The 21,529-nt window shown below is 56.5% G+C and overlaps 4 protein-coding genes across 20 annotated transcripts; 1 reads left to right on the forward strand and 3 right to left on the reverse strand.

Annotated features, from left to right (window-relative positions):
• Window positions 1-2: 2 nt before the first annotated feature.
• Window positions 3-13,996, reverse strand: LOC119133507 (platelet-derived growth factor receptor beta-like). 6 transcript variants are annotated; one of them, XM_037269434.1, is made up of 28 exons: window positions 6,617-7,161; window positions 6,260-6,315; window positions 6,058-6,126; window positions 5,889-5,983; window positions 5,548-5,746; window positions 5,216-5,485; window positions 4,992-5,122; window positions 4,835-4,916; window positions 4,676-4,750; window positions 4,351-4,540; window positions 3,616-3,731; window positions 3,427-3,538; window positions 3,233-3,335; window positions 3,037-3,151; window positions 2,846-2,940; window positions 2,633-2,765; window positions 2,455-2,562; window positions 2,190-2,294; window positions 2,017-2,119; window positions 1,841-1,926; window positions 1,628-1,755; window positions 1,433-1,555; window positions 1,061-1,172; window positions 891-990; window positions 625-730; window positions 449-533; window positions 256-376; window positions 3-162 (listed from the first exon to the last, which is right to left on the reverse strand). In XM_037269434.1, exons 3-28 carry the CDS (start codon window positions 6,110-6,112, stop codon window positions 108-110), a joined length of 3,003 nt encoding a protein of 1,000 aa, XP_037125329.1. In that variant the 5' UTR covers window positions 6,113-6,126; window positions 6,260-6,315; window positions 6,617-7,161; the 3' UTR covers window positions 3-107. The 6 variants fall into 6 exon arrangements, 4 of the variants coding, with proteins under 4 accessions (XP_037125329.1, XP_037125330.1, XP_037125332.1 ...); XM_037269437.1 differs by lacking the exon at window positions 6,617-7,161 and adding an exon at window positions 13,861-13,996 and having other exon boundaries at window positions 4-162; XM_037269436.1 differs by lacking the exon at window positions 6,617-7,161 and adding an exon at window positions 7,253-7,355 and having other exon boundaries at window positions 4-162.
• LOC119133506 (arf-GAP with Rho-GAP domain, ANK repeat and PH domain-containing protein 1) lies at window positions 7,564-14,572 on the forward strand. 9 transcript variants are annotated; one of them, XM_037269431.1, is made up of 24 exons: window positions 7,564-7,705; window positions 7,894-7,982; window positions 8,139-8,176; window positions 8,347-8,640; window positions 8,719-8,814; window positions 8,958-9,120; window positions 9,271-9,372; window positions 9,501-9,605; window positions 9,888-9,948; window positions 10,024-10,144; window positions 10,230-10,494; window positions 10,605-10,804; window positions 10,874-10,959; window positions 11,066-11,248; window positions 11,317-11,385; window positions 11,525-11,624; window positions 11,694-11,934; window positions 12,035-12,134; window positions 12,206-12,419; window positions 12,498-12,543; window positions 12,775-13,262; window positions 13,346-13,451; window positions 13,889-14,036; window positions 14,109-14,572. In XM_037269431.1, the coding sequence occupies exons 2-24, from the start codon at window positions 7,894-7,896 to the stop codon at window positions 14,142-14,144; spliced, it is 3,351 nt and encodes a 1,116-aa protein (XP_037125326.1). In that variant the 5' UTR covers window positions 7,564-7,705; the 3' UTR covers window positions 14,145-14,572. The 9 variants fall into 9 exon arrangements, 8 of the variants coding, with proteins under 8 accessions (XP_037125326.1, XP_037125324.1, XP_037125323.1 ...); XR_005100144.1 differs by having other exon boundaries at window positions 7,599-7,705; window positions 7,894-8,261; window positions 14,109-14,267; window positions 14,374-14,572; XM_037269429.1 differs by having other exon boundaries at window positions 7,599-7,705; window positions 7,894-8,261; window positions 12,775-12,950; window positions 13,053-13,262.
• Window positions 14,571-17,179, reverse strand: mat2b (methionine adenosyltransferase II, beta). Of its 4 annotated transcripts, none has more exons than XM_037269443.1 (7): window positions 16,978-17,179; window positions 15,996-16,193; window positions 15,618-15,732; window positions 15,365-15,517; window positions 15,068-15,267; window positions 14,866-14,979; window positions 14,571-14,793 (listed from the first exon to the last, which is right to left on the reverse strand). In XM_037269443.1, the coding sequence occupies exons 1-7, from the start codon at window positions 17,005-17,007 to the stop codon at window positions 14,617-14,619; spliced, it is 987 nt and encodes a 328-aa protein (XP_037125338.1). In that variant the 5' UTR covers window positions 17,008-17,179; the 3' UTR covers window positions 14,571-14,616. The 4 variants fall into 4 exon arrangements, with proteins under 4 accessions (XP_037125338.1, XP_037125337.1, XP_037125336.1 ...); XM_037269442.1 differs by lacking the exon at window positions 16,978-17,179 and adding an exon at window positions 16,559-16,772 and having other exon boundaries at window positions 15,996-16,190; XM_037269441.1 differs by lacking the exon at window positions 16,978-17,179 and adding an exon at window positions 16,559-16,771.
• Window positions 17,180-17,364: 185 nt separating this feature from the next.
• Window positions 17,365-21,470, reverse strand: LOC119133509 (solute carrier family 23 member 1-like). Its single transcript, XM_037269440.1, has 14 exons — window positions 21,222-21,470; window positions 20,490-20,627; window positions 20,217-20,374; window positions 19,939-20,027; window positions 19,810-19,877; window positions 19,561-19,742; window positions 19,364-19,484; window positions 19,135-19,291; window positions 18,636-18,783; window positions 18,443-18,548; window positions 18,246-18,375; window positions 18,033-18,176; window positions 17,829-17,924; window positions 17,365-17,746 (listed from the first exon to the last, which is right to left on the reverse strand). Exons 1-14 carry the CDS (start codon window positions 21,246-21,248, stop codon window positions 17,475-17,477), a joined length of 1,836 nt encoding a protein of 611 aa, XP_037125335.1. The 5' UTR covers window positions 21,249-21,470; the 3' UTR covers window positions 17,365-17,474.
• Between the last annotated feature and the right edge of the window lie 59 nt (window positions 21,471-21,529).

Consider the following 21,529-nt stretch of genomic DNA (forward strand, 5'->3'; position numbering starts at 1 on the left):
GAACCAAGTCGATTGGTTTTTAATTCAAGCTGAGCAAAGCTACAAGTTGGACAGCAGCGTCGCGTCGCCATAGCAAATCGGTTACAAGATTGTTTTGGTGGTGCTTCTCAAAGGCAGCTTTCCTCTTGTCTTTCTGATGTCACTTCCTGCGCAGCCTCAGCTCTGAACGGGAAACACATAGCGGCCAACGGTGACGCTCATCCGGGTCATCGGCAAAAATCAGAGCGACCGTGGGAATCATCTTCACCGCGCTACCTGTCTGCGTCCGGCGCAGTGTCGCCGCCGCCGCGTGTCTCCACCTTGACTGGAAGGACGTAGTCACCGTGGGAAGGTCCCGCCTCCAACAGGTGAACCGTCGCCTCAGGGACCTTACTTCCTGTACAGAGAGGCCGCCATTAACAAAGGGCATTTTCCAGCGCCTAATCAACGTCACGCGACGGAATTTCACCGTCGACGGCCGCCGATGTCAGTCGGGATCGGACGGCGGCCGGATGCTGGCCCGTCAGGAAGCTTTCCGTCAGCCTGGCGTACGTCTGGGCGGGACGCAAACAAGGCCACTTTCACCGCAGGCTTTAGAGAGACCACGCGGGCGGGCGGTCACGGAGGAACAGACGGCGGCGTCACCTTTCTGCACTCGTCCGTCAACACGGCGTCCATGGACGCCGCCAACGACGAAAACGACGGCCTGTCACCGGGGCGCTGGCTCCAGCACGCTTGCATCATGCCGTAACTGAGCACAGGGCAACAGGGCGTCGACACGTGGTGTCGCTTTCACGTCAATTGTCACGCGTGTCACGTGATCATATTCTGCTTTCACTCGTCACATATTTTGCCACCGATGCTGTCCAGGCACGCTGCCAAACATGTGACGAGCGATGCGCGTTGCATACATGTTGGAGTCGGCGTGCTGCGGCTGCGCCAAGCGGTGTCCTCGCTTCAGGGCGCCGTACAGTTGCTGCGTCGCGGGGAGCTCCGAATACGGACTTTCACCTGCGGCAAGCAAAATGCACGCGCTCCTATGACGTGTCGCAGCGCGTGGGAGGGAGCGCGTGGGTCTTACCCAAAGAGAAGATCTCCCAGAGCAGAACGCCGTAGGACCACACGTCGCTCTTGGAGGAATAAACGCTTTGGAAAATACTCTCCGGGGACATCCACTTGAGCGGTAGCAAGGCCTGTTGGGAGGGGATCACAAATGATGACTGGCGGCCGGCAGGCAGGCAGGCAGGCAGGCAGGCAGGCAGGCAGGCCGGCTGGCCGGCCGGCCGGCCGGCAGGCAGTCAGGCAGGCAGGCAGGCAGGCAGGCAGGCAGGCAGGCAGGCAGGCAGGCAGGCAGGCAGGCAGGCAGGCAGGCAGGCAGGCAGGCAGGCAGGCAGGCAGGCAGGCAGGCAGGCAGGCAGGCAGGCAGGCACTAGTGACGTGGCGGCGTACTGACGTTTCCTCGGGCCACGTAGTCCCGATCCTTGAGCAGATCTCGAGCCAGGCCAAAGTCGTCCACCTTCACCAGCCGCTCCTCGCATACCAGGACGTTGCGGGCTGCCAGGTCTCTGTGCACGCACTACAACAACGCATCAAACACGCTCAGCACACACGCTAAGCTAAGCGCACTTTGAGAGATCTTTGAGCGTACGTTGCGTGATGACAGGAAGTTCATGGCGCTGGCGACCTGGAAAGAGAAGCTGTGGAGGTCACTCACGCCCAGGACGGTAGAGTCGCTGAGAAGCGGCAGTGACGATGACGACAATGCCTCCTGCTGGTCTGAAGGTACACGCCGAGAAAGGAGCTCACTCGCTCGCTCATTGATTACGGCGACAACTTGCGTACAGAATAGCTCCGCACTCACCAGCCGCCGCCGCCGCGCTCTCGTGGTGGCTAACCACGGCTGCGCCCTCCCGCTCGCTCATGTCCATGTAACCGCCGTCTGCCTCTCTGCACCCGCGCGCACACACACGCAGCGCTTGTGTACGTCTTGTGTCTGCACACGTGCGGGGGGGGGATGTTTCTTCTTCATGCGTCTACCTCTTAGCGCTCGCATTGGCGTGCACAAAAGTCTGCTTGCGGCATCGCAGGTAGGTGGCCAGGTCTCCGTGGCAACAAAACTCAGTGACGACGTAGACGGGACCTGCGGCGGAGGAGGCACGCCTCAGTCAGTCAGCACGCGGGCGGGGGGTGTCATTGCGCGCCAGCTTCACCTCCTGACGTGCACGCTCCGAGCAGGTTGACGATGTTCACGTGAGGACCCAGATGACACAAAACCTTCAGCTCGGACAACAACGACCCACTTGCGCCGCTGTTGGCTGAACACACAACGCATATTCGTTGTCATACACACACACACACACACACACACACACACACGGTGTGTACAAAAGCGGAAGAGAAAAAAAGTACATATGTACAGGTACGTACAGGTACGCGCAGGTACAGGCACATCTGGAGGCAGCAAGCGGTACTCACGTTTGACCATCTTGACAGCCACTCTGGTGGTGGTCGTCTGGTCCCGGAGCAGACCCAACACCTGGGCTTCCACTACTCGGCCGAAAGCTCCCGAACCCAGCACTTGGCCTGCACACACGCCGACCGGGATCTAGTCCAGGCCGCGACTCTGTACGGCTAAGCGTGGAACTTCCATCACCTAGCTCGATGTTGTCCCTGGGTATTTCCCAGGAAGGATGGTAGGGCAGCCGGCCGGCATCCAGGTAGGTGTACTCCAGTCCGTCGGGACTGACGGAATCGATCAGCTTCCAGTGGACTTGGTAGCGAGGTTTCTGAACGGGGCGAGAGTACTTGCTGCTGCAGCAGTGCAGTGCACTTAGCGGCGAGGTGAGCGAGTAGTGCTACTACTGACCTTTCTCCACAGGATGATGAGGATGACCAGAAAGATGATGGCAATGACCACCAGAACCAGAACCAGCGCCAGCATGGCCACCTGAGACAAGAGAGCTGGACAGGAAAGAGGGGCTTGGTGACGAGGACTTAATATGCGCTCATAGAGCACGTCTGTCTGTCTTCTGTCATCCGACGATCCATCACACTTACAAGTGGACGTCAGTCTGAGGTCTCTGGCTCGTCCTCCTGCGGAATTTGAGGCCTCGCATCGGACGGCGGTCAAAGTGGCGGCAGCAGCGGTTTCCAGGCTCAGGAGGCTGCGCACCTGCCAGGGCCAGGACCGACCGGGCACCCGGTGAGGATGTCACATGGAGGGGGGTGGGGGACGACGTCACCGGTGGCATACCTGGGTTAGGCCTCCATCTGCCAGGGCGCTGACGTTCACCTGCAGGAGCACACCCTCAGAAGCACCCGATTGGCTCGTCCAGCTACCTGTCCCGTTAGCGCATCTGCGGACAAACGCGCGACACTTCCTATGATGTTGCCATTAACAAGCTGAGCTGAGCTGAGCTGAGGTGAGCTGAGCTGAGGAGCCCTTACCCGCGTGCACTGTGGCACGTGTACCAGGTGACAAAAGGGGGCGGAGCTCCTTCGCAGACGCACAACATGGCCCGAGTGCCCGTCTCTGTCAGTGACGTGATCCTCGGGGGCGCTGCGGTGCGGCCACACAAAAACAGAGACACAAGATGAATACGCAAACACATCAGGGTACAGATAATACTCAATGACCTTGAACTTGCAGGTAGAAGAACACCTCCTCCTGGTCATCTTCATTGTAGATCCTGGCTGCGTAACTTCCCGTTTGCTCCAAGCGGACCCTCGCCAAGCTCAACGTGCTCACGTATCTGTCGCCAACACAGGGCCTTTTTAGGCAATTTGCACTCTTCTTAGGGTCATGCTTGTTGTTGTTGATAGTGTCTTCTTAGCACACTTATTAGCATTGGGTTGGCATCACAGTTAAAACTGCCACGTTGGCATTGTTGTTGTTAGCGTCATCGTTATCATTAATGTTAGCAGGGACGTGCGGTCAGAGGAGGCAAGGGAGGCCACGCCTCCCCTGCATCATGAAAAGGGGAAAAAACAATTTCGATAAGTCATTTTCCGTTTAATTTGACGTCAGTGCCTCCCCAGTCATGAACCTCACCGCACGTCACTGAATGTTAGCATTATTTGTGTCATGTTTGGCGGCGTTGTCACAATCTCAGTTCCAAGCTTAGTCGTATGTTTCAATCACGATGTGGTTAGTTAGCATCCATCCACAATGTCATCGTTAGTGTTTTTTTGTTAGCTCCAATTTAGCATTGTCGTTCGAATCGGTTATCATAAATGTTAGCATTTTTGCCGGCGTCGCTATTAGTGATCGGTGACAGCACAAAGGTTGCATTGTTGTTAATGTCATAACGTTGTTAATGTTGTTAATATCTGTTAGTGTTAGCATCGTTATTAGCGTCACGGTTAGCGTACCTGCCGTCCGTCACACGCGTGACAGACTCGACAGTTGTTCCCATGAGGACGACGACGCTGCGGTTGTCTTTGTGCCACACCACCGTGGGCGGAGGGTGGGCGTCCACTTCCACCCGCAGCGCCACCGTGTGTCCGACCAGCACAGACACATTTGTGTCATGCGTCGCCCGCGCAGAAACGTAACCACGATCTGAGGAGATTCCGCGTGCGAGTGTGACAGTGTGCGCGCAGATGTGCGTGTGTCCGTTTATGTTTGAATCGTGTTTTGTTTGCGCGGATGTGTATGCATGCGCTCGCCCGCTCGCTGGCTGGCTGGCTCGCTCACCCAGTACGTTCACTGCGATGCTCTTTTCCACACGCCCCCCTTGCAGGGTTTCCTGAACGGCGCACACGTACACACCTGCGGGACGCGTCACCAACGTCCGGAAGTTAACGCGGAAGCCGCTCGCGTCGCCGATGGCCAGCGGCATCGATCGGCGCCTACCCGAGTCTGCCAGAGTTATAGAGGGGATGTCTACGAAGGAACGGATTTGATTGGGCCCAAATTCTGTCAGCGGCTCAATTTCCTAGAACGACACAAAAAAGTCACTTCAAGTGGACACCCGTCAGGCAACGGAGCGCGCGACTGGAGACGGAGCTACCTCTCTGCGGGGGAAGGTCCAAGAGAAGTAAACCATGTCGCTGCCTTGGACGGTGCAGTTGATCACCAGCCGCTGTCCACGCTTCAACACGCTGCCGGACGCCGTCAAGTCCACCTGCAGCTCCTTGGCAACTGGCAGGCAGGCAGGCAGACAGGTGGGCCAGATGGAAGGACGGACGGACGGGCAGGCCGGCCGCGGGCTGAGGGAGGGACAAAGCTACTCACCCACCACGCTGAAGACATAGTAGACCTGCGAGCGCGTCTCCTCGGCACCGTCGGAGGCCACGCACACGTAGGACGAGTCGTTCAGGCGTCCCGTGAAGCCGCGGCCCGGCTCATACTTCAGTCCGAAGGCCGGCGTTTGCTCCTCGCCGCCGCCGCGTTGGTAGAGGCTGACGTTCAGAAGCGGGTCGGACACCACGCAAGGGATGGTATCCTCCTCCTTGTCCTTCATCACCACACCCGGGCCAAGCGGAACAAACCACTGGTCCGGACCTGAGGAGGGTGGGCCAAAACAGTCACGGGACACTTGATGGGCCAGAGGACCTGAAGTTCACCTTGTCCGGGTACAAAGACGTCCATCTCTCTGATCTGATGGGACGCCGGCTCCTCGCAGGCGTATCTGCCAGAATTCTTCCAGGTGACGTTGAAAAGGCGCAGGACGCTGCGGGATCCCTCCTTTTCCACCACAACCGTGTCCTGCTGAGATTCCTGCCACGGTAAGCGCCACGACACCTGGCTCCATCCGGAGCACACCTTCCGGGCAGAGGCGCGCCATCAAACACCCCAGAGGGAGGCAGCAGAAGCCAGCCAGCCAGCCAGCCAGCCAGCCAGCCAGCCAGCCAGCCAGACAGACAGACAGACAGACAGACAGACAGACAGGTGAGCTGTTACTGACCACAGTGAAGTTGGCATGAGGCTGCAGCAGAACTTGGGAGGCCAGAGGAACCAGCTCCAGATTGACAGCCCCTTTTGGGAGAACCAGGAGCACACCTACGCACGCACGCACACCGGCCTAAGTTGATCCAAGCCAATCAGCAAGCACGACATCTCGCGTGGTCACTGACCCAAGAGGAAGTGCAGTCGTTTCAGACTTGCTTCTGGTACTCCCACGGATGCCATAGTTACTCTGGCTCCTGGCATCGCAGACATTGGTTTTCATTTGGCTGCCAAGTTAGGCGTCATTGCAGAGATGGGCGACTCGTCTCTCGCCAAAGCTAGCAGACGACGTGGAGTCGGCAAGTTGCCGCGCGGCTTTGTGACACTCACCTCAGTCGGCCATGTGACTTTAGGGAGGATGGGATGAGGCCAAAGCGATCATCGACCTGCCGCACACAGATAAACACACCCGAGACAACCACGTGACATTGACAAAGAGTTGGTCCTAGCCGCCGCTTTGCGGAAAATGGGAGCGGATCACCCCGAGGGGGCGGAGTCAAATATTGCCAAGTCAACACGTGTCTGCTAAAGGCATCAACAGACATTTTTGTCTTTACTTCTACGGAAAGCCCGGCTGGCGGCGACTTCAGAAGCCGCATTGGACGCCAGTTTCGAAAACAAGACAGAAAGTAGAGCATTGGCAGCTACGCACCAACCCGAGTGGTATCAAAATAGTTTTCTTCCGACCTTGTGCGCCTTGGGTCGGTCGGCAGCGTTCCTTCTCTTCCCGACGCTTTTTCCTTCCCACCGCTTGACTGGAAACAAACTGACTCGCTCGGCGAATGGACAAGCAGGCGAAGGGAAGGAAAAAGAGAGCGAGCGAGCGAGCGAGCGAGAGAAAGAGCGTCTGTTTTCAATCTGCATCTCTGCCAACTCCGACAGGAAGTCGAGTGAGCTCCAACATACACAAGCGCGCAAGCGCGCAGCGGCTCGTAAATGGGGAACGTTCAAGAAAGTCTCCATCGACTGGCTCTGTCCGTGTCTACGGCTCTCCGTTGGAAACGTCTACTCTTTTAAGATGAATCTCATCCATACTTTCACTCGAATATGTGGTCGGCGAGTCTGAGCCGTCCACTGGGCAGAGAGAAAGCGCAGCTTATTGAGCGTGCGGCACGGCCGTAGGGCCAGCTTTGCGCATCTTCCATGTCCCGTCTTTGTTTGTCGGCCATGCCTGAGCCATCCACTGAGCAGACAGAAAAGCGCTCCTGAGAAAAAGCGCAGCTCATTGAGCGTGCGACACGCCCGTGGGGCCAACTTTGCGCATGTCCCGTCTTTGTTTGTCGGAGCCGCTCGTGGGGCTCCGATCAGACACAAATCACTTACTTGGCCAATAAAGACAATTCTGGGTCCCGTTCGGATTGCGGGCCGCAGCATCCCGCCTGGCTGGCTGGCTGCCCAAGGTGGCACCCGCTGCTTGGGATGCTTCCAACTATTCGGACACAGAGCATGCTAATAACACACTCAGACACACACAGTCATAAACACAGCCTTTGTACCACTTCACTCTTGTCATTGTGGACTGTTGCATGAATGCTTGAGTGATGACGGGAGCAACAGGAACTGGTTGTGCTGAAGACAGAAAGAAAAAAAAAACAACAACAAGAAGAAGAAAGTGCCTGAGCAGGTCGGACCATATCAGTCAGTCACGTGAACCTGGCTGTCCTAGCGACATCCGCGCAGAGGTAGATAAATGCGAGAGAGCCAGACGCACATGAGACAACAAGACAGCAGACAAAAGAAGAAAAGATCCAGGAGACAAGTGAGAACAGGGACCCGGTAAGAAAAGCTCTCCGTCGGTCGTCTAGCGTTCGACTAGCATGCTATTAGCGTACGGTGGCTGTCCCGTCGTCTCGTTTCGCCACGACGGCCCATCTGCTCGCTCCGTGACCGATGATCTGATCCTTCTGATTAACAACCCAACTCCTTTCACTGATGGTCTCCCATCCATGAATGGTCTCCACCAGATGGCTTCGTCCCCGCCCGTCCCCAAGCCGAGGGCTCGCTACGCCAGGGACAGCCGAGGCTCCGCCTCCACGCCGGACGGCCGATCAGCGTACGCGCGCACCAATCTGTGCCTGTCGGCAAGAGTTTGTTGGGGTGGCTCCACTGCGGGCAATAATTAGCGGGCGGGGTAGTTCTGATTTCACGAGGAGTTTGATTCTGTCCCGGTGGGTGGCGAAGCTGACACCTGTGCCTGCCTGTCTTTCAGAAATCACACTCTTTCCAATGGAGTTCACTTCAGCACAGGTACCCACGTACACAATGGGCACTAAAAGAGCCCGACACAAGACAGCGCAGCGCGCGCCAGTGTCAAAAACCGGTTTCAAAACCAGTTGGTGACATGGAAACGACGCACGCATGATGCAATCATCCATTGATCTAATCGTGACATGGCGGTGTCCTCTCCTCGCCCTCAGATGAAGACCCGGGCTCACCCGCGCTGGCATTTGTCGGCGACTCTGGCTCCGGCCCGTCTCTCTCGTCCCCGCCCTCCATACGCACCATGGCTAGCAACATTGCTAAGCGCATACCTAGCTTAGCGGGCGCTGCCAGCACCATCGGCGCTGAGCCCAGCCCTGCTCCTACGCCAAACCCGGGCGCCACTCTTAGCTCCTTATCAAACATACCTAGTTTAGCAGAGATGCTTAGCGCAGTGGCTAACTCGCCGTCCCAACGTTCCGCCAAAGGCGTCCCCCTGCCAAAACCCGACGGTAAATCAATCAATGCTCACTTTCTGATGATCAGGTCATACAGCGGCGTCATTCTTGACGTCTGTTCTTCCGGTGCAGATGCCGGCGTGGCGCTGGACTCGCCGGCACCGACACGGGGCCAAGTTGGAGTCACGGAACCAGGTGATGGTGGAGGTGGTGAGAAAAAGTCAAAGGGTGTGTGTGTGTGTGTGTGTGTCACTACTCCCTCTCTGCTCAAGAGATAGTTTTCTTTTCATCAAACCATCTGGGTCCGGTAGACAAAAATCCCAGCCAATGCTTTTTTGAGCAATCTCACGTCCTCTTTGCAAACTCCACAGAGGAAGAAGACGACGACCTCTACATCACCGTCTTGGAAAGTTGGGACCACGACGACATCGACACCGACTCGTCCGACCAGGAGGAACTCTATCAAAATTGTCCGCCCGCAACCAATGGAGCTATGAGAGGAGACTTTGTGCACGAGCCGCTCAACAGCACCAAGTAGTTACTCTTGCCATTTCTGACAGCAGTGCTCGAGTGCTACTCCACTTTGTTCTACTCAACTCGTAGTCCACCGGGCGGGTCCGACGCGACAGCTCTCGCTACATTAGCCAGTCGACTGATACCGTTTGGTTTGCGCGTGCCTTTCAGCCGTCGCTCGAGTACCACGTCCCCTCGGCCGGCGCCGCCTCCTAAGTTGCATCTGGCCCAATCGGCAAAGGGCGGGAAGTCCTCCAGACAAAAGACACCGGGGTAAAGGCCAAACGGCGATTTTCTTCTTCTTCATATGGTTGCGTTTGGGTGATGACGATGTTCCTTTGGCTCAACGCGCTCCGTGGCGGAGCTCGCACTTTGTCATTGTTTTTGCGTCTGCGTTGCAGCGTGGCAACCATCCGGGTGTCGAGGAAGAAAGGACACGGCCCGCCTAGCGGTCAGCAAAGCGCGGTGGTCCGAGCCAGCTGGCTGGACGTTTGGAAAGGCTTCAGGTAGACGGAGAGGAGCCGGCTCCCAATGGAATGACCAATGGCCAAAGAGCAAACGGAATCAAGAAGCGGGCCCGAACCAGATGGGATTGCCGTTCCCTGTGCCAATCAAAGTCGATGGGAATAGCCCGGGCTCACTACGTCGCCATTTATGCACTCAAAGACGGACGGCGGCGGCCTCCGTCCTACCGACGCTCGTGTGCCAAATTGACAGCGGATGATTACGATCGGGTTGTCTCCGTGCAAAGATCCATTGAGCGACTGGCGCTTTCTTCTTTCTTTTAGACACAACGTCTTTTGGGCCACGCTGGACGGACAGTTGATGTCTTTGTGGAAAAAACGTACAGTGAGTGTGACCTCCAAGCGCTGCGTGCCAGCGTTTGTGTCATGAGTGACAGTTGCGCCTTTCATTATTGAGCAGGACCAGTTCAGCGAGGTTCTCTTCCACGTGTCCGGCATCACAAACGTCAAGAAACTCGATCGAGGGAGATTCTCCATCTACTTCAAGAAGAAACATTACGACTTCTTGGCTTACAGCGACGGTGGGCAATTGCACGCGCTCCGTTCCGCTCGTCCGAGATCGCCGACGCCACGCTTAACCGCTCTCGGCCCTCGTTTGCATCACAGACGTTCAGGACGGTTGGGTCCGCTCGCTGCTGGCGTCACGGGGTCAGCCCGGTCCCGCCGGCCCGGACCTCCACGGCGCCGTGACGGTCAAGGACCCAAAGAGCCGCTTCTACGCTGCCGTCTGGGGCCACGATTTGTGGGTTTACCAGAACAAAGAGGGCTTCCAGCTGGGCGTGGCCTGCTACAGCATTCCCCTCAACCTGGCCACGGTCCAGACCACCGGGAGACACTCCTTCACCCTCGCCACCCCGTTCAGGACCTTCGGGTCCGTGCTTGACCCTGGCTTGAGAGCGACGCGGCCCGCGCTGGCTTGAGAGCGCTGCGACGCCATGTGGCCCGCGCTGGCTAACGCTGTGGTTTCCCTCTTTGAACCAGTCTGTCTGTGGATTCGTCCAAGGATCTGTCCGTCTGGCTGGAAGCGTTGTCCTCGTCCATCAGCAGCGCTCTGTCCTGCAGCCAGGTGGTGACGCGCCTGTGGAAGAATCCCAGCAACCGGCAGTGCGCCGACTGCGGCGCCGCCGACCCAGAGTGGGCGGCGGTAAACCTGCTACTGGTCATCTGTCACAGCTGCGCAGGTGAACTCACGAGCCAGCGGCCACGCACCAGCGCGTGACCGCTAGCCCGTGCTAACCGCCTTTGTTCAGGGCAACACCGAGCTCTGGGCAGCACCCTGTCCAAGGTCCGTAGTCTGAAGATGGACAACAAGGTGTGGACTGAACCACTCATACAGGTGAGGGAAGGGCCAGGCCGGGCCGGGCCAACAATTTGGAAAGGAAGGAAAGACGCTGGGCCGTTCGGCTCTCACATCTTCCCCGTCCGTTCTTGCTCTCTCCCAGCTGTTTGTTGGCCACGGTAACCGTCTTGCCAATCAGGTGTGGGCCCCCGTGGTACCCTCGGCCGAGCAGATCGCTCCAGAGGCCTCCCACGAGAGCAGGTCCAAATTCATCCGGGATAAATACAGCAAGGGGCGCTACCGGCGACTCCACACCCTGGCCTCTTCTCCCCAGCTGATGCAGCAGGTGGGGCGGCGTACAAACGCTGACCAAACCGGACTCGCTCGCACGCCCACTCAAGTCTTTTGTTTTAGAGGCTGCGACAAGTGGTTTGCGGTGGCGACGTGGAAGAAACTTTCTCACTTCTGTGTTCGGGGTCAAAGGTAAGGCACAAGGTGTGCTTTTCCACCCGTTTCAAACTCAATGGGAATTCAGCCACTGAGTCCAATGGGCGGAACCCCCGACTTCTTATGGTCTCCCTCCTCTCCAACGCACGCTTGTGACATCACTCGCTTGGTGCAGGTGTGTCAAACGGACCCTCAGAGCCCCTCGGCCATTCAGCTGGCTGAAAGAGCAGGCCAAGCTCTGCAGGCTGAGCTTCTCAGACTCAACGAGTACACAGGTCACACAAATGCCTCCGTATCTACCTCTCCATAGTTTTGGAAGGATTTTTATTTCTTTTTTTGAACAGAGGTTCCGCGACACCTGCCAAAATGGGGGGACGGGAGAGCCGAGTCAAGGCCCTCAGGTAAAGCCACGCTTTATGATGCATTCACGGAGGCGGCTTACGCGTCTCCACGTATAGCCGAGGAAGACGAGAAGCTTCACGGCAAACTGGAAGACGATCGTTTCCTCTTCTCTTTGGAAAACGACTCTGCGGCTTGCGACGTCCTCGACTTACGAGAGGTTTCCTCGCTTTTCCGAAATGACGAGTAAATATTTGGCGAGGCGACGGGCGCGACGAGCGCCCGGCCGGGGCCGCTGCTGTGCGTGGGTGGGTGGCAAAGTAAGCTCGCTCCTTGTGACCGCCAGGGCCACCTTTCAATTTGAGTTGATCACTTTGGACAATCAGCTCCTCTGCGTGGCCGAGAGTGAGGACGAAAACCTCATCCACCTGGTTCATATCCTCAAGGTGAGAGTGCCAAGATGAAGCCTGCCTGGGTAGCTCAGACAGGAGAACCTAAGAGCGGACTCCTCTTGCAGGTGATTCTCCCGGCCGGCGTGTCTGACGCTGAGATGCGCAGGGCACTCGGGGTCAGCAAAGTGCACGTGGTGGAAGACGGCGGCAGCGGCGGCGCCTCGGAGAACTCCGAGGCCTGGTTGCTGCTCTGGGACGGCGGGGTGAGCGTCCATCGCGCTCGCAGAGGCTCCAAGAAGACGATGTTAAAGATGGAACTGAGCGCGCTCAGTCGCCACGGTAAGCGTCCCTTCGTAGCCACGTCCATTCAAACAAAGGGAAGGAGCCAAATGAACAATATGATCCATATTTCTTTAGAGATGGATCCGGCTGGAGATATCATAACCATGGTGCTCGCACACAGGTAGGCGGTGGGCGCGTTGCGTTGGGACACTTGTACCGGGCAGGGGAAACAGAACGGCGAGAAAAAGCTCGGACAACCGACTGACTATCGCGACACCACAAAGTTGGCCCGATAAGACTCATATCGGAGAACACTGGACGAGATTGAGAGCGGACGAGCGTCGGGCCGGCCAACTGACGAGACAAACGCAAAGTCTCAAAGTCATTGGCTGACACGTATGCCTGTGCGCAGACGGGTGTCCCTGCACTTTGACGCGCACGACAGCTGCGGCAGATGGTACCGCATGCTGCAGGACGCTCTGGCCGATCAAAAGGCTCCGGAATCTCCCGTAACGTCCGAGCCGCCCAGCGACCCCGACTCGGTGCCGCTCGCCATCCGCCGATGTGTCCGGCACATCCAAAAACACGGTGGCGACTTCCTCTCCTATCTCCCATCTCCTTTCCTGAAGGCTTCTTCTTGTCCGACGCACTCTCAGCCACCCTCGATTGTCCGTCGCTGGCGTATTTCAGGTCTGAAGGTGGAGGGCGTCTACCGGCGCTGCGGGCTCGCCTCAAAAGTGTCCCAGTTGGCCGAGGCCCTGGCAAGACGGCCCGATTCTGCCCCGCTGGAGTCGGGCGAACAGGGCGTGCTGGACGCCGCCGCCGCCCTCAAGCAGTACATCCGGCAGCAAGTGCAACTCTTCCCTGAGGACGAGCGCAACAAGTGGATGCGTGCTGCTGGTGGGTCCAATCGTGTTTGAAGCCCATTTGGGAAATGTCGCCACATGCTGGGTCGGTCCTAATCGTCCAACTTTGTACACAAGGCATTTCAGATGAGCGCGCCAGGTTCTCAGCCTACAGACGCTTGCTACGCCAAATGCCCGCTGAGAAGCGAGGGACGCTCGACGCCTTGTTTGGACACTTTTACACGTAAGTGGGCGGGCGAGCGAGCGGGCGCCGAACATCACACGAATACTCGCACGTTCGACTAACTTCCATTTAAAATATTGACGCACACGACTGACTGAAAAGCTCACTGAGGGCTGGCTGCACTGCTCAAACACACACACACACACACACACACACACACACACACACACACACACACACACACACACACACACACACACACACACACACACACACACACACACACACACACACACACACACACACACACACACACACGTGCTAAAAAAAGTTACGACACGACTGACGTGCTCCAACACACGGCCCAATGTTGCTACTCACTCACACGGACACCCTAAGCCACCCACGACACGACACGACACGAGAAAACACAACATCACATCCCACCGGCCCGTCCCGTCGTACTCACCCCTTTCGCGGTGTCGCTTTCTCGACAGGGTCCAGACGTTCTCTCAGGTCAACAAGATGTCGGCTCACAACCTGGCCTTGGTTCTGGTTCCGTCGCTCTTTGACAGTCTTAACGGCGACCTGCTCAAGCTGACGCGCGAGTTGGTTCTGCATCACGCGCCGCTCTTCCACTTCCAGGTAAGTGCGTGACGTTGTGTGACGTCACGTGACGACGGCGGCAACTCAACGCTGTTTCGGGACGCTTTGCAGCTGCACCACGATGAGGAAGAGATCACCGTCCTCTGAGCAACAACTACCAACACGTGACAAGATACATACATGTACAAATTCAAAAATGGATTTGGCTTTTTGCGAAGTGAAAAGGTAATAACTTGTGAAAATCGACTCCCCTTATTTTTTAAAGCAACGTCAAAGTCTGCTTTATTGTCAATTTCTTCACATGCCAAGACACAAAGAAATCGAAATTACATTCCCACTATCCCACGGTGACAAGACATAGTACACAATATACATATATCCCTCTTGAAATGATGTCCAATAAGAAAAAATGTCATCAATTACTGAAAACTATTCAACTGCCTGTAAAAGAAATTTTCCACAAATGTGTTACTCATAAGAAGAAGCCCTTTGATGAAACCTTTTTTTCTCTCCAAAAGATTCTTTTTCAAATGGCGCGGTACCACCTTTTGTAATCGAAAATGCTCCCCAAAACATGTTTGTTGTGTCGTCTTTATTGAGAGGAACCACACGGCGGCGGTCAGTGAAAGACGGTCTGCCTCCAGCGTTTGTCTGGGGTGAAAGGCCACAGGCAGTCGCTGACAGCGGAGACGAACGGCCGCGGCTCCACACTGAGGCCCAGCACCTCCAGACGGGAACAGTCCAGGCGAGGATTGAGCGGGCGCCGAGCCGCCTCTGCCGCCGGCTGTTCCGTTAGCTGGCCCCCGAAAAAAAAACGTGACTGCCCGCTCGGCTTGCCGGCAATCGGCGGCACAATGTCATTACTTACCGCGATGAGGTGAGCGGACGGAAGGTTGAAGGCCCGAGCCATGGCCAGCGCCATCTCATATTTGGTCATCTGCTCCTTACCCGAATAATGGAACGTTCCACGGATAGACTCGTCCTAGAAACGCAGGCAGAATTCCTAACAATGTTCCCGCTGAGCTTTCGGAATCATTATCGCCAAGAACAACAATGGCGACCCGGCGTACCAAAGCGGCAGCGCGGCAGATGTTCCAGCAGACGGCGGCGACGTCTCGCGTGTGCGTGGGGAACCTCGGCTGGCAGTGGTCAAGCGGGCAGCCCTCGGCCGCCGCCCCCTGCAGGACTTTGGGCCACAGCGCCGTCACGGCGCTCTCCGACGGAGACTCCACCTCGCCGAACAGGACCGGAACGCGCAGAACTGCCGAGCCTGAGGGACGGGAGGGAGGGAGGTAGGGAGGGTGGGACGTACGTTAGCGGCGGCGGGTGGCGGCGCTCGCTTGTGCCGTGTTGCGCGTGGGACTGACGTGCGCAGTGCTGCAACATTTGTCGCTCGCCTTCCATCTTGCTGCGTCCGTACGCATTGACGGGATTGGGGGCGTCGTCTTGGCCGTAAGGCGGATGCCGGCCGTCGAAAACGTAGTCACTGCTTATGTATAACAGGAAGGAGCCGCGACATGCTGGCACGACACGTGACTACGTGTCACAAAAGATGGCTCACAAGCCATACGTAAGACCGCAGCTGTCACAAAACACGCGTCACGCGTGTGCCGAACTCACCGGCCTCCCTGGCAATAACGGCGGTGGCGTGAACGTTGATGTTGTCGGCCGCCTCCGGGTGGCGCTCTACCACGTCCGGCCGACGCTCTGCCGCACAGTGGACTACCACCTGAGGCTGCGAAATCATAGCATTTGCCCGTTTGGCTTTTAGTCCCTTTTGCCATCTCAGAGTGACGGCAAAAAAAGACACTTTGGCGTTTTGAACACTCTTTTGCTTTCATTCGGGGAGGCTCCTACCGAGCACCTGCTTCCCTCCCAAATGGTTTGTCTCATGCAGACAGACCTCTGGAGTTGCGCCGCCATTTTGGAGCGGTGCGTTTCGTACACAACGACAAATGCGGCTCTCCTTTGCCAATGACGAGGCCACGCGAGCGTCACCTTGCACTGACTCAGGAGCTGCTTGACGGCGTCCTCGTCGGTGAGGTCGCAGTGAAGACGGCGCGCGCCGGCCCTGCGGTACGCCGTCCCCGTCACGGCGCAGCCGCGTTTCCGGAACTCCTTGAGGACGGCGCGGCCCAGGAGACCGCTAGCTCCCGTCACCAGGACACGGGGCCCCCCCGCCGGAGGATCCTCCTGCTGCGCAAACACAAACGCAGCATTTTGATTGTTGGGACGGAGCCCCATCCTTTGCAAAAACACATCCAGATGTGGACTTGATTTGGCTAGATTCATAGGATTTAACAATGGAGCGTGATATGCCTTTCAGATTATTTCCTATCCAAATTTCAACGCAATATTCATTGCACTTTTCAAATAATGCCGAATGCTAACGAATTAGCGAATGACATCATAAACACACACCATCTATTTGTGTGTTTAGCACACAAAGAGATTGATTAGACCTGACCCAATAGACTTAGACCTGTCCGATAATGCTTGTTTCGTGATAACCAAGCCATCTTTCAAATTGTATACACAAGACGTCATCGCTTCCAGTTTACCTGCAGCAGCTGCACATGTCCTGGCTTGAAATCAATCGTCAGGTGATTCATATTTTCGATTGGACACTGTCACTTTTTCTTTAGCGTGATCAGACACCAGTGATATCGAAAGTGAACGAGTGGCAACGCTTGGGATTCTTTTCGCATTTTCATGGTGCGACTTCAGATCCCCGGGCGCCACTTCCGGATTAGAGGATCCGGTAATTAACGTAAACCGACAGCCAATGACGTAAATCACTTTACGACAGAGGCGGTTGCTCCAGCGTTAAAAAAAAAAGAAGAAGAAAAAAAAGGCACGTTTAGGGCACATTCAGCAGCCTTAGCAACCACTCGTGTAGATCCGATACCTCCAGCGGCTTTGCTGAACAGCTATGCTGCGTTACAAGTCAACAAAATTGAAAATGAACGTGATCATTTACCTCAAGTTGTCCCGATTGAAATCCTGGCATCTTTTGCGACAGCAGCTGGCAAACTCAGTCGACTCCTCAAAAGAAAGAAAGAAAGAAAGAAAGAAACTGAAGAACGCAGTAGAATTCAAGTAGAATCCTCTCAAGTGCAACACGGACAAACGCCGCTGTCCTTCTTCGTTGGGACTGACGGTTTTAGTCTTAGGGAATGGTCTCATTGCCGCCAGTAGAGGGCGGCAAACAAAATGATTGACATCCTACTGGACCAACTCGTGAGGAAGGCGCCTTCCTTCTGTTGTGGGCACGGAGCTACCTGATCTGGCTGGCGTCTGTGACAGAACAGCGGGTGTCGGCCAGGCTGCCGTCCATCAACCCCGAAATAATTGACAGAAAATGACATTTCTATCAAAATAGAGCCTTTATTGGTCCTTCTGAACAAAAAATGATGAACAAGTTGTATTTTCAATCATGCAAACACAAACGGACAATTTCTTCCAAATTGCGGCAAGTTAGACTTTGGTCGACATGTCCTCTCCAAGCTCCGCCCTTTGCTCCGCCCCTTGCTCCGCCACCTCTGCGCCTTCTCGCAGCACCGACGCCCCTTGGGAGGTCGGGTCTTGGGAGGAGCTCCACCCCCTGAAGGTGGGACTGATGGGCAGCCTCTCGAGCCAGCGGGCGCGTCGGACCAGACCCATCCCCACGGGAAAGTCGTAGGAGGGCGAGGAGGGCGACGAGGACGTCAAAGCGCTCCACTGCAGCAGCCCACGCTCCTCCCTCGTGCCTGAACACGCAATGGCGTCAAACTCTCGAGGTCACCATCCTCACGTGCGACCGAGGGCCCTGCGTTTGTGCCGCTCGCATACCTGGTACGGTGTTGTCCAGGCAGAAGGCCAGGAAACCGCCGACAAACATCTCGGTGGACAGCAGAACCGTCAGGATTTGATTGAGCTCCTCGACACCTGCGAGCGCACGGCGACCGGTGGGTGGCGACCGGTGGGTGGCGCACGCGTGGCGGCCAGGGTGGCGACTTGCGGCCAGGGTGGCGACTTGCGCGCGTTAACCCTTACCGGTCTCGATGCATTTGGGGTGCGCGTCCAGGTAGGCGGGCAGCGTGAGCCCGAAGAACATGGAGAAGCCCAGCACAAAAAGGTTGCGGGACGAGTTGAGGTCAACCAGCTGCAGGTTGGACAGACCCACCGCCGTGATCATGCCTGAGGCAAACAAACGTTTGAGTCCACTTTGCATTGAGAGTGACTGAACGTGAAGGCGGCAAGTTTCACCAAAGAGCGTGCAGAACATTCCTCCCAGGATGGGATCCGGCAGCGAGGCAAACAGAGCCGTGAACTTTCCCACGCATCCCAGCAGCAACATGATGGCGGCGCCGTACTGAACCACGCGCCGGCTGCCCACCTGGACGGACGCACACGCCAAATGTCAGATGCAGAGGGAGGAGACGCGCCGCGGACCGAGCGAGCACCTTGGTGATGGCCAGCACGCCGATGTTTGGGCTGGAGGACGTGGATCCGTTCCCGGTGCCCAGGAGTCCGGCGATGATGCAGCACACGCCCTCCGTGAAGATCCCTCTTGCGAGACCAAAGCGAGAAAGAAGGAAAGGGCGCGGCGGCGGCGTCAGCGCCGGGTGGGTTCAAAGCTCCATCTTGCCCTCTCACCTGTTGATGGCGTGCACCGGCGGCGGCGGTGCCCCGGCGAGGCGAGCGCACGCGTAGTAGTCGCCGATGGACTCCACGATTCCCGCCAGGGTGGCGCTAAACATGCCCAGCACGCCCGCCAACGTCACCGTCGGCAGGCCCCACTGGCCTGGAGCGTCGAACATGTTACCGCAACGGATGGCAGACACTCGCAGTGTGTACGATTGCGTGAGAATTGAGCGCAAGAAATGTCTGGAGATTGTCTAGCGTGAGATGCTTAGCTGCCGCATATACACACACACACACATATACGTGTGTGTGTGTGTGTGTGTGTGTTATAATATATATAATATATATATATATATCGTATATATATATATATAATATATATATATAGCTGCCGCATATACACACACACACATATACGTGTGTGTGGTGTGTGTGGTGTGTATATATATACGTATATATATATATATATATATACGTATATATATGAGCGGAGGCGCTTGGTTGTTCTCACAGGGGTAGGGCGCCCTGAACCAGGGGGCGGAGGTCATGATGTCCCCTCGGGCGTCGGTGCGCGCCTTGTAGCCGTAGCGCAGCGGGTCGCTGGGCAGAAGGTCGCTCAGGGTGAAGACGTAACACAGCAGCCACACCAGCACGATGGCCAGGATGATCTGAGCGCATAGCAGCAAGGCGTCGGAAAGGCGGCGGCAACGGAAGCGGCGACGAACGGAGGCGTTCTTTACGGGGAACATCTTGAAGACGTAAACCCGGCTCAGCCTCAGCCCTTTCTTCCTGCTGTACACGGGAAACGGGAGCGAGGTGGTCCGCAAGTACTGGGCGAAGAGCACAATCAGGAGGATGCACCTGCATGCAAACACGGCGCTAAGCAAAAGCGTGGCGCGCGGGCGCAGGAGGAAGGCGACGGACGGCGTTTCCTCACAGCGCCGAGAAGCCCCAGTGCGAGCCTGCCCGGTCGCCGGCCGTGGTGAAGACGGACAGGCCGATGAGCGAGACGGTGGGCGTGACGGTCAGCGGCCCGATGTAGTCCAACAGGATGCCCGGAAGCCCCAGCAGGCCGATGGCCACCTCCACCGTGCTGGAAACCATGATGGCGCCCTGGATCTGACGCACAATCGTTCCCATCAAATCCAGCGCGGACGGACGGACGGACGGACGGACGGACGGAAACCTCTCTGATGCGTGGATGCCAAACGTGCGACGTGTCCAGCGGGAGAGTCCAGTTGCCGTAAATCTCCTCTGTTGACGTGACGCATAGCTTTAAGTGCGGACCTTGGGTGACTTGGGCGTGCTCACTCACCCTGGCTGGGGCAGGCCCATCGATCCAAGCTGAGGATGGCCTGCGCGGGAATGAGGAAGGCCAGCGCTGACGCTTGAAAGAGGGGAAGTCTACACAAGGACCACAACAATCACCACCACGAAAAGCTCAAACTTGCGGCAGCGGCCACACTTTTGAACTTTTGCTGTTCATCAAAAGAGCCGAGTCTCCACTCGTCGCTACCATCTTACGACGGAAGGTCCGAGCTAGGACGCCGCTCTTCTGGGGAATCTGAGGCGCTGCCACGACGCTCACCTCACCTGACTCCCAGGGTGGTCTGCACGAGCGTGGTGATTCCGACGGTAGTGAAAATGGTCCCGATGAGCTGGCTGACGGTGTTCTGGTCCTGGCCCACGCACATGGCCTCGGCCAGCAGGAAAGGGACGGCCACCGTCCCGCTGAAGCAGGTCAGGTAGTGCTGGGCAGTCACACGGTCAGGCTCAGGAGGCGTCCGGCTCGGGAGGCCGCCGGTGGCCCCGGCCAAGGCGCAAACACGGGCACCAAGAAGCACATGAGCTCGGCGCCCGGCGTACCTGCAGGCCCAGCAGGATGCACAGGTACCAGGGCGGAACGTCCTCGATGGTGTAAATCATGTCCGACGCCGACTTCTGCTCTGCTACTGGGTCTTTGCTCGACTCGTGGCTCCGCCTCCTCGGGATGTCATCCCGACTCTGCGCATAATAAAGGTTCCGTCCCGTTTGTGCCACATCCCGTTTCGGTTTGCCACCGTGACGCACTCAACTGTGGCATGAGCCTGAATTCACTTAGGTCTGAGCGCGTCAGACTAAACGCCCCCCCCCCCCACACACACATTCCCTCAACAATGGCTAACAGGGAAGCTCAAAGTCCAGATCGTGATGCCGGTGTCATGCTAGCTGTTTAGCTACAGATTAGCTGCACAGCTGGTTTTTCGAATGACTTTACAATATTAGCAATGCCAGATGACAGTGCGAAAGCGTAAAAATGGAGCAAATGCTCGCGAGCGCTTAAATACACCAATTGATTTTTTTCTTCATCTTCATGGTGTGAGCACCATGTAAGTTAATAAAAGAATCAAACTAATTTGTGTGACGTTTTGTGCCAAATCATTTAGATGACAAAGTTGACAGCAACAACTCCTTTTGACTTTGAACTCCTTTTGAAGTTTAGGGAGTTGAATTTGAGGGAGTACCGTTTCCCCCCAGCCGCCTCCTACACAAGTACCCATCCGTACAGCCATTGCAGGACATAGTGCGAGCACCTTCCAGATCAATTACGCGCTTTACCTTGCACTCGTTTTGACCGGCAGCCATATCGTGCGGGAAAGCGCGCGCGCCGTCGCAGGGTCGGTGTCTTGGAGCGAGCGGGAGAGCGGCCAGGCGCACTTAACAATGCGTCCATAATCTCCATGGACTTTCACCTGAAAAACACTAATAGTTTTGATGATCATTAACATGTTTATCCTATTTTTATGACCCACATGAAAAGAAAAATATCTTCTGGAAAGGGCTCACACTTGTCTATTCTCATTTTCAATTGACAGTGTTTGAAGTTATATTTTGTATTTGTAATGAATTCTATTTGAAGTTCAAAG

The sequence above is a fragment of the Syngnathus acus genome, chromosome 14 (assembly GCF_901709675.1).
Source record: "Syngnathus acus chromosome 14, fSynAcu1.2, whole genome shotgun sequence".
Classification (NCBI taxonomy): domain Eukaryota; kingdom Metazoa; phylum Chordata; class Actinopteri; order Syngnathiformes; family Syngnathidae; genus Syngnathus; species Syngnathus acus.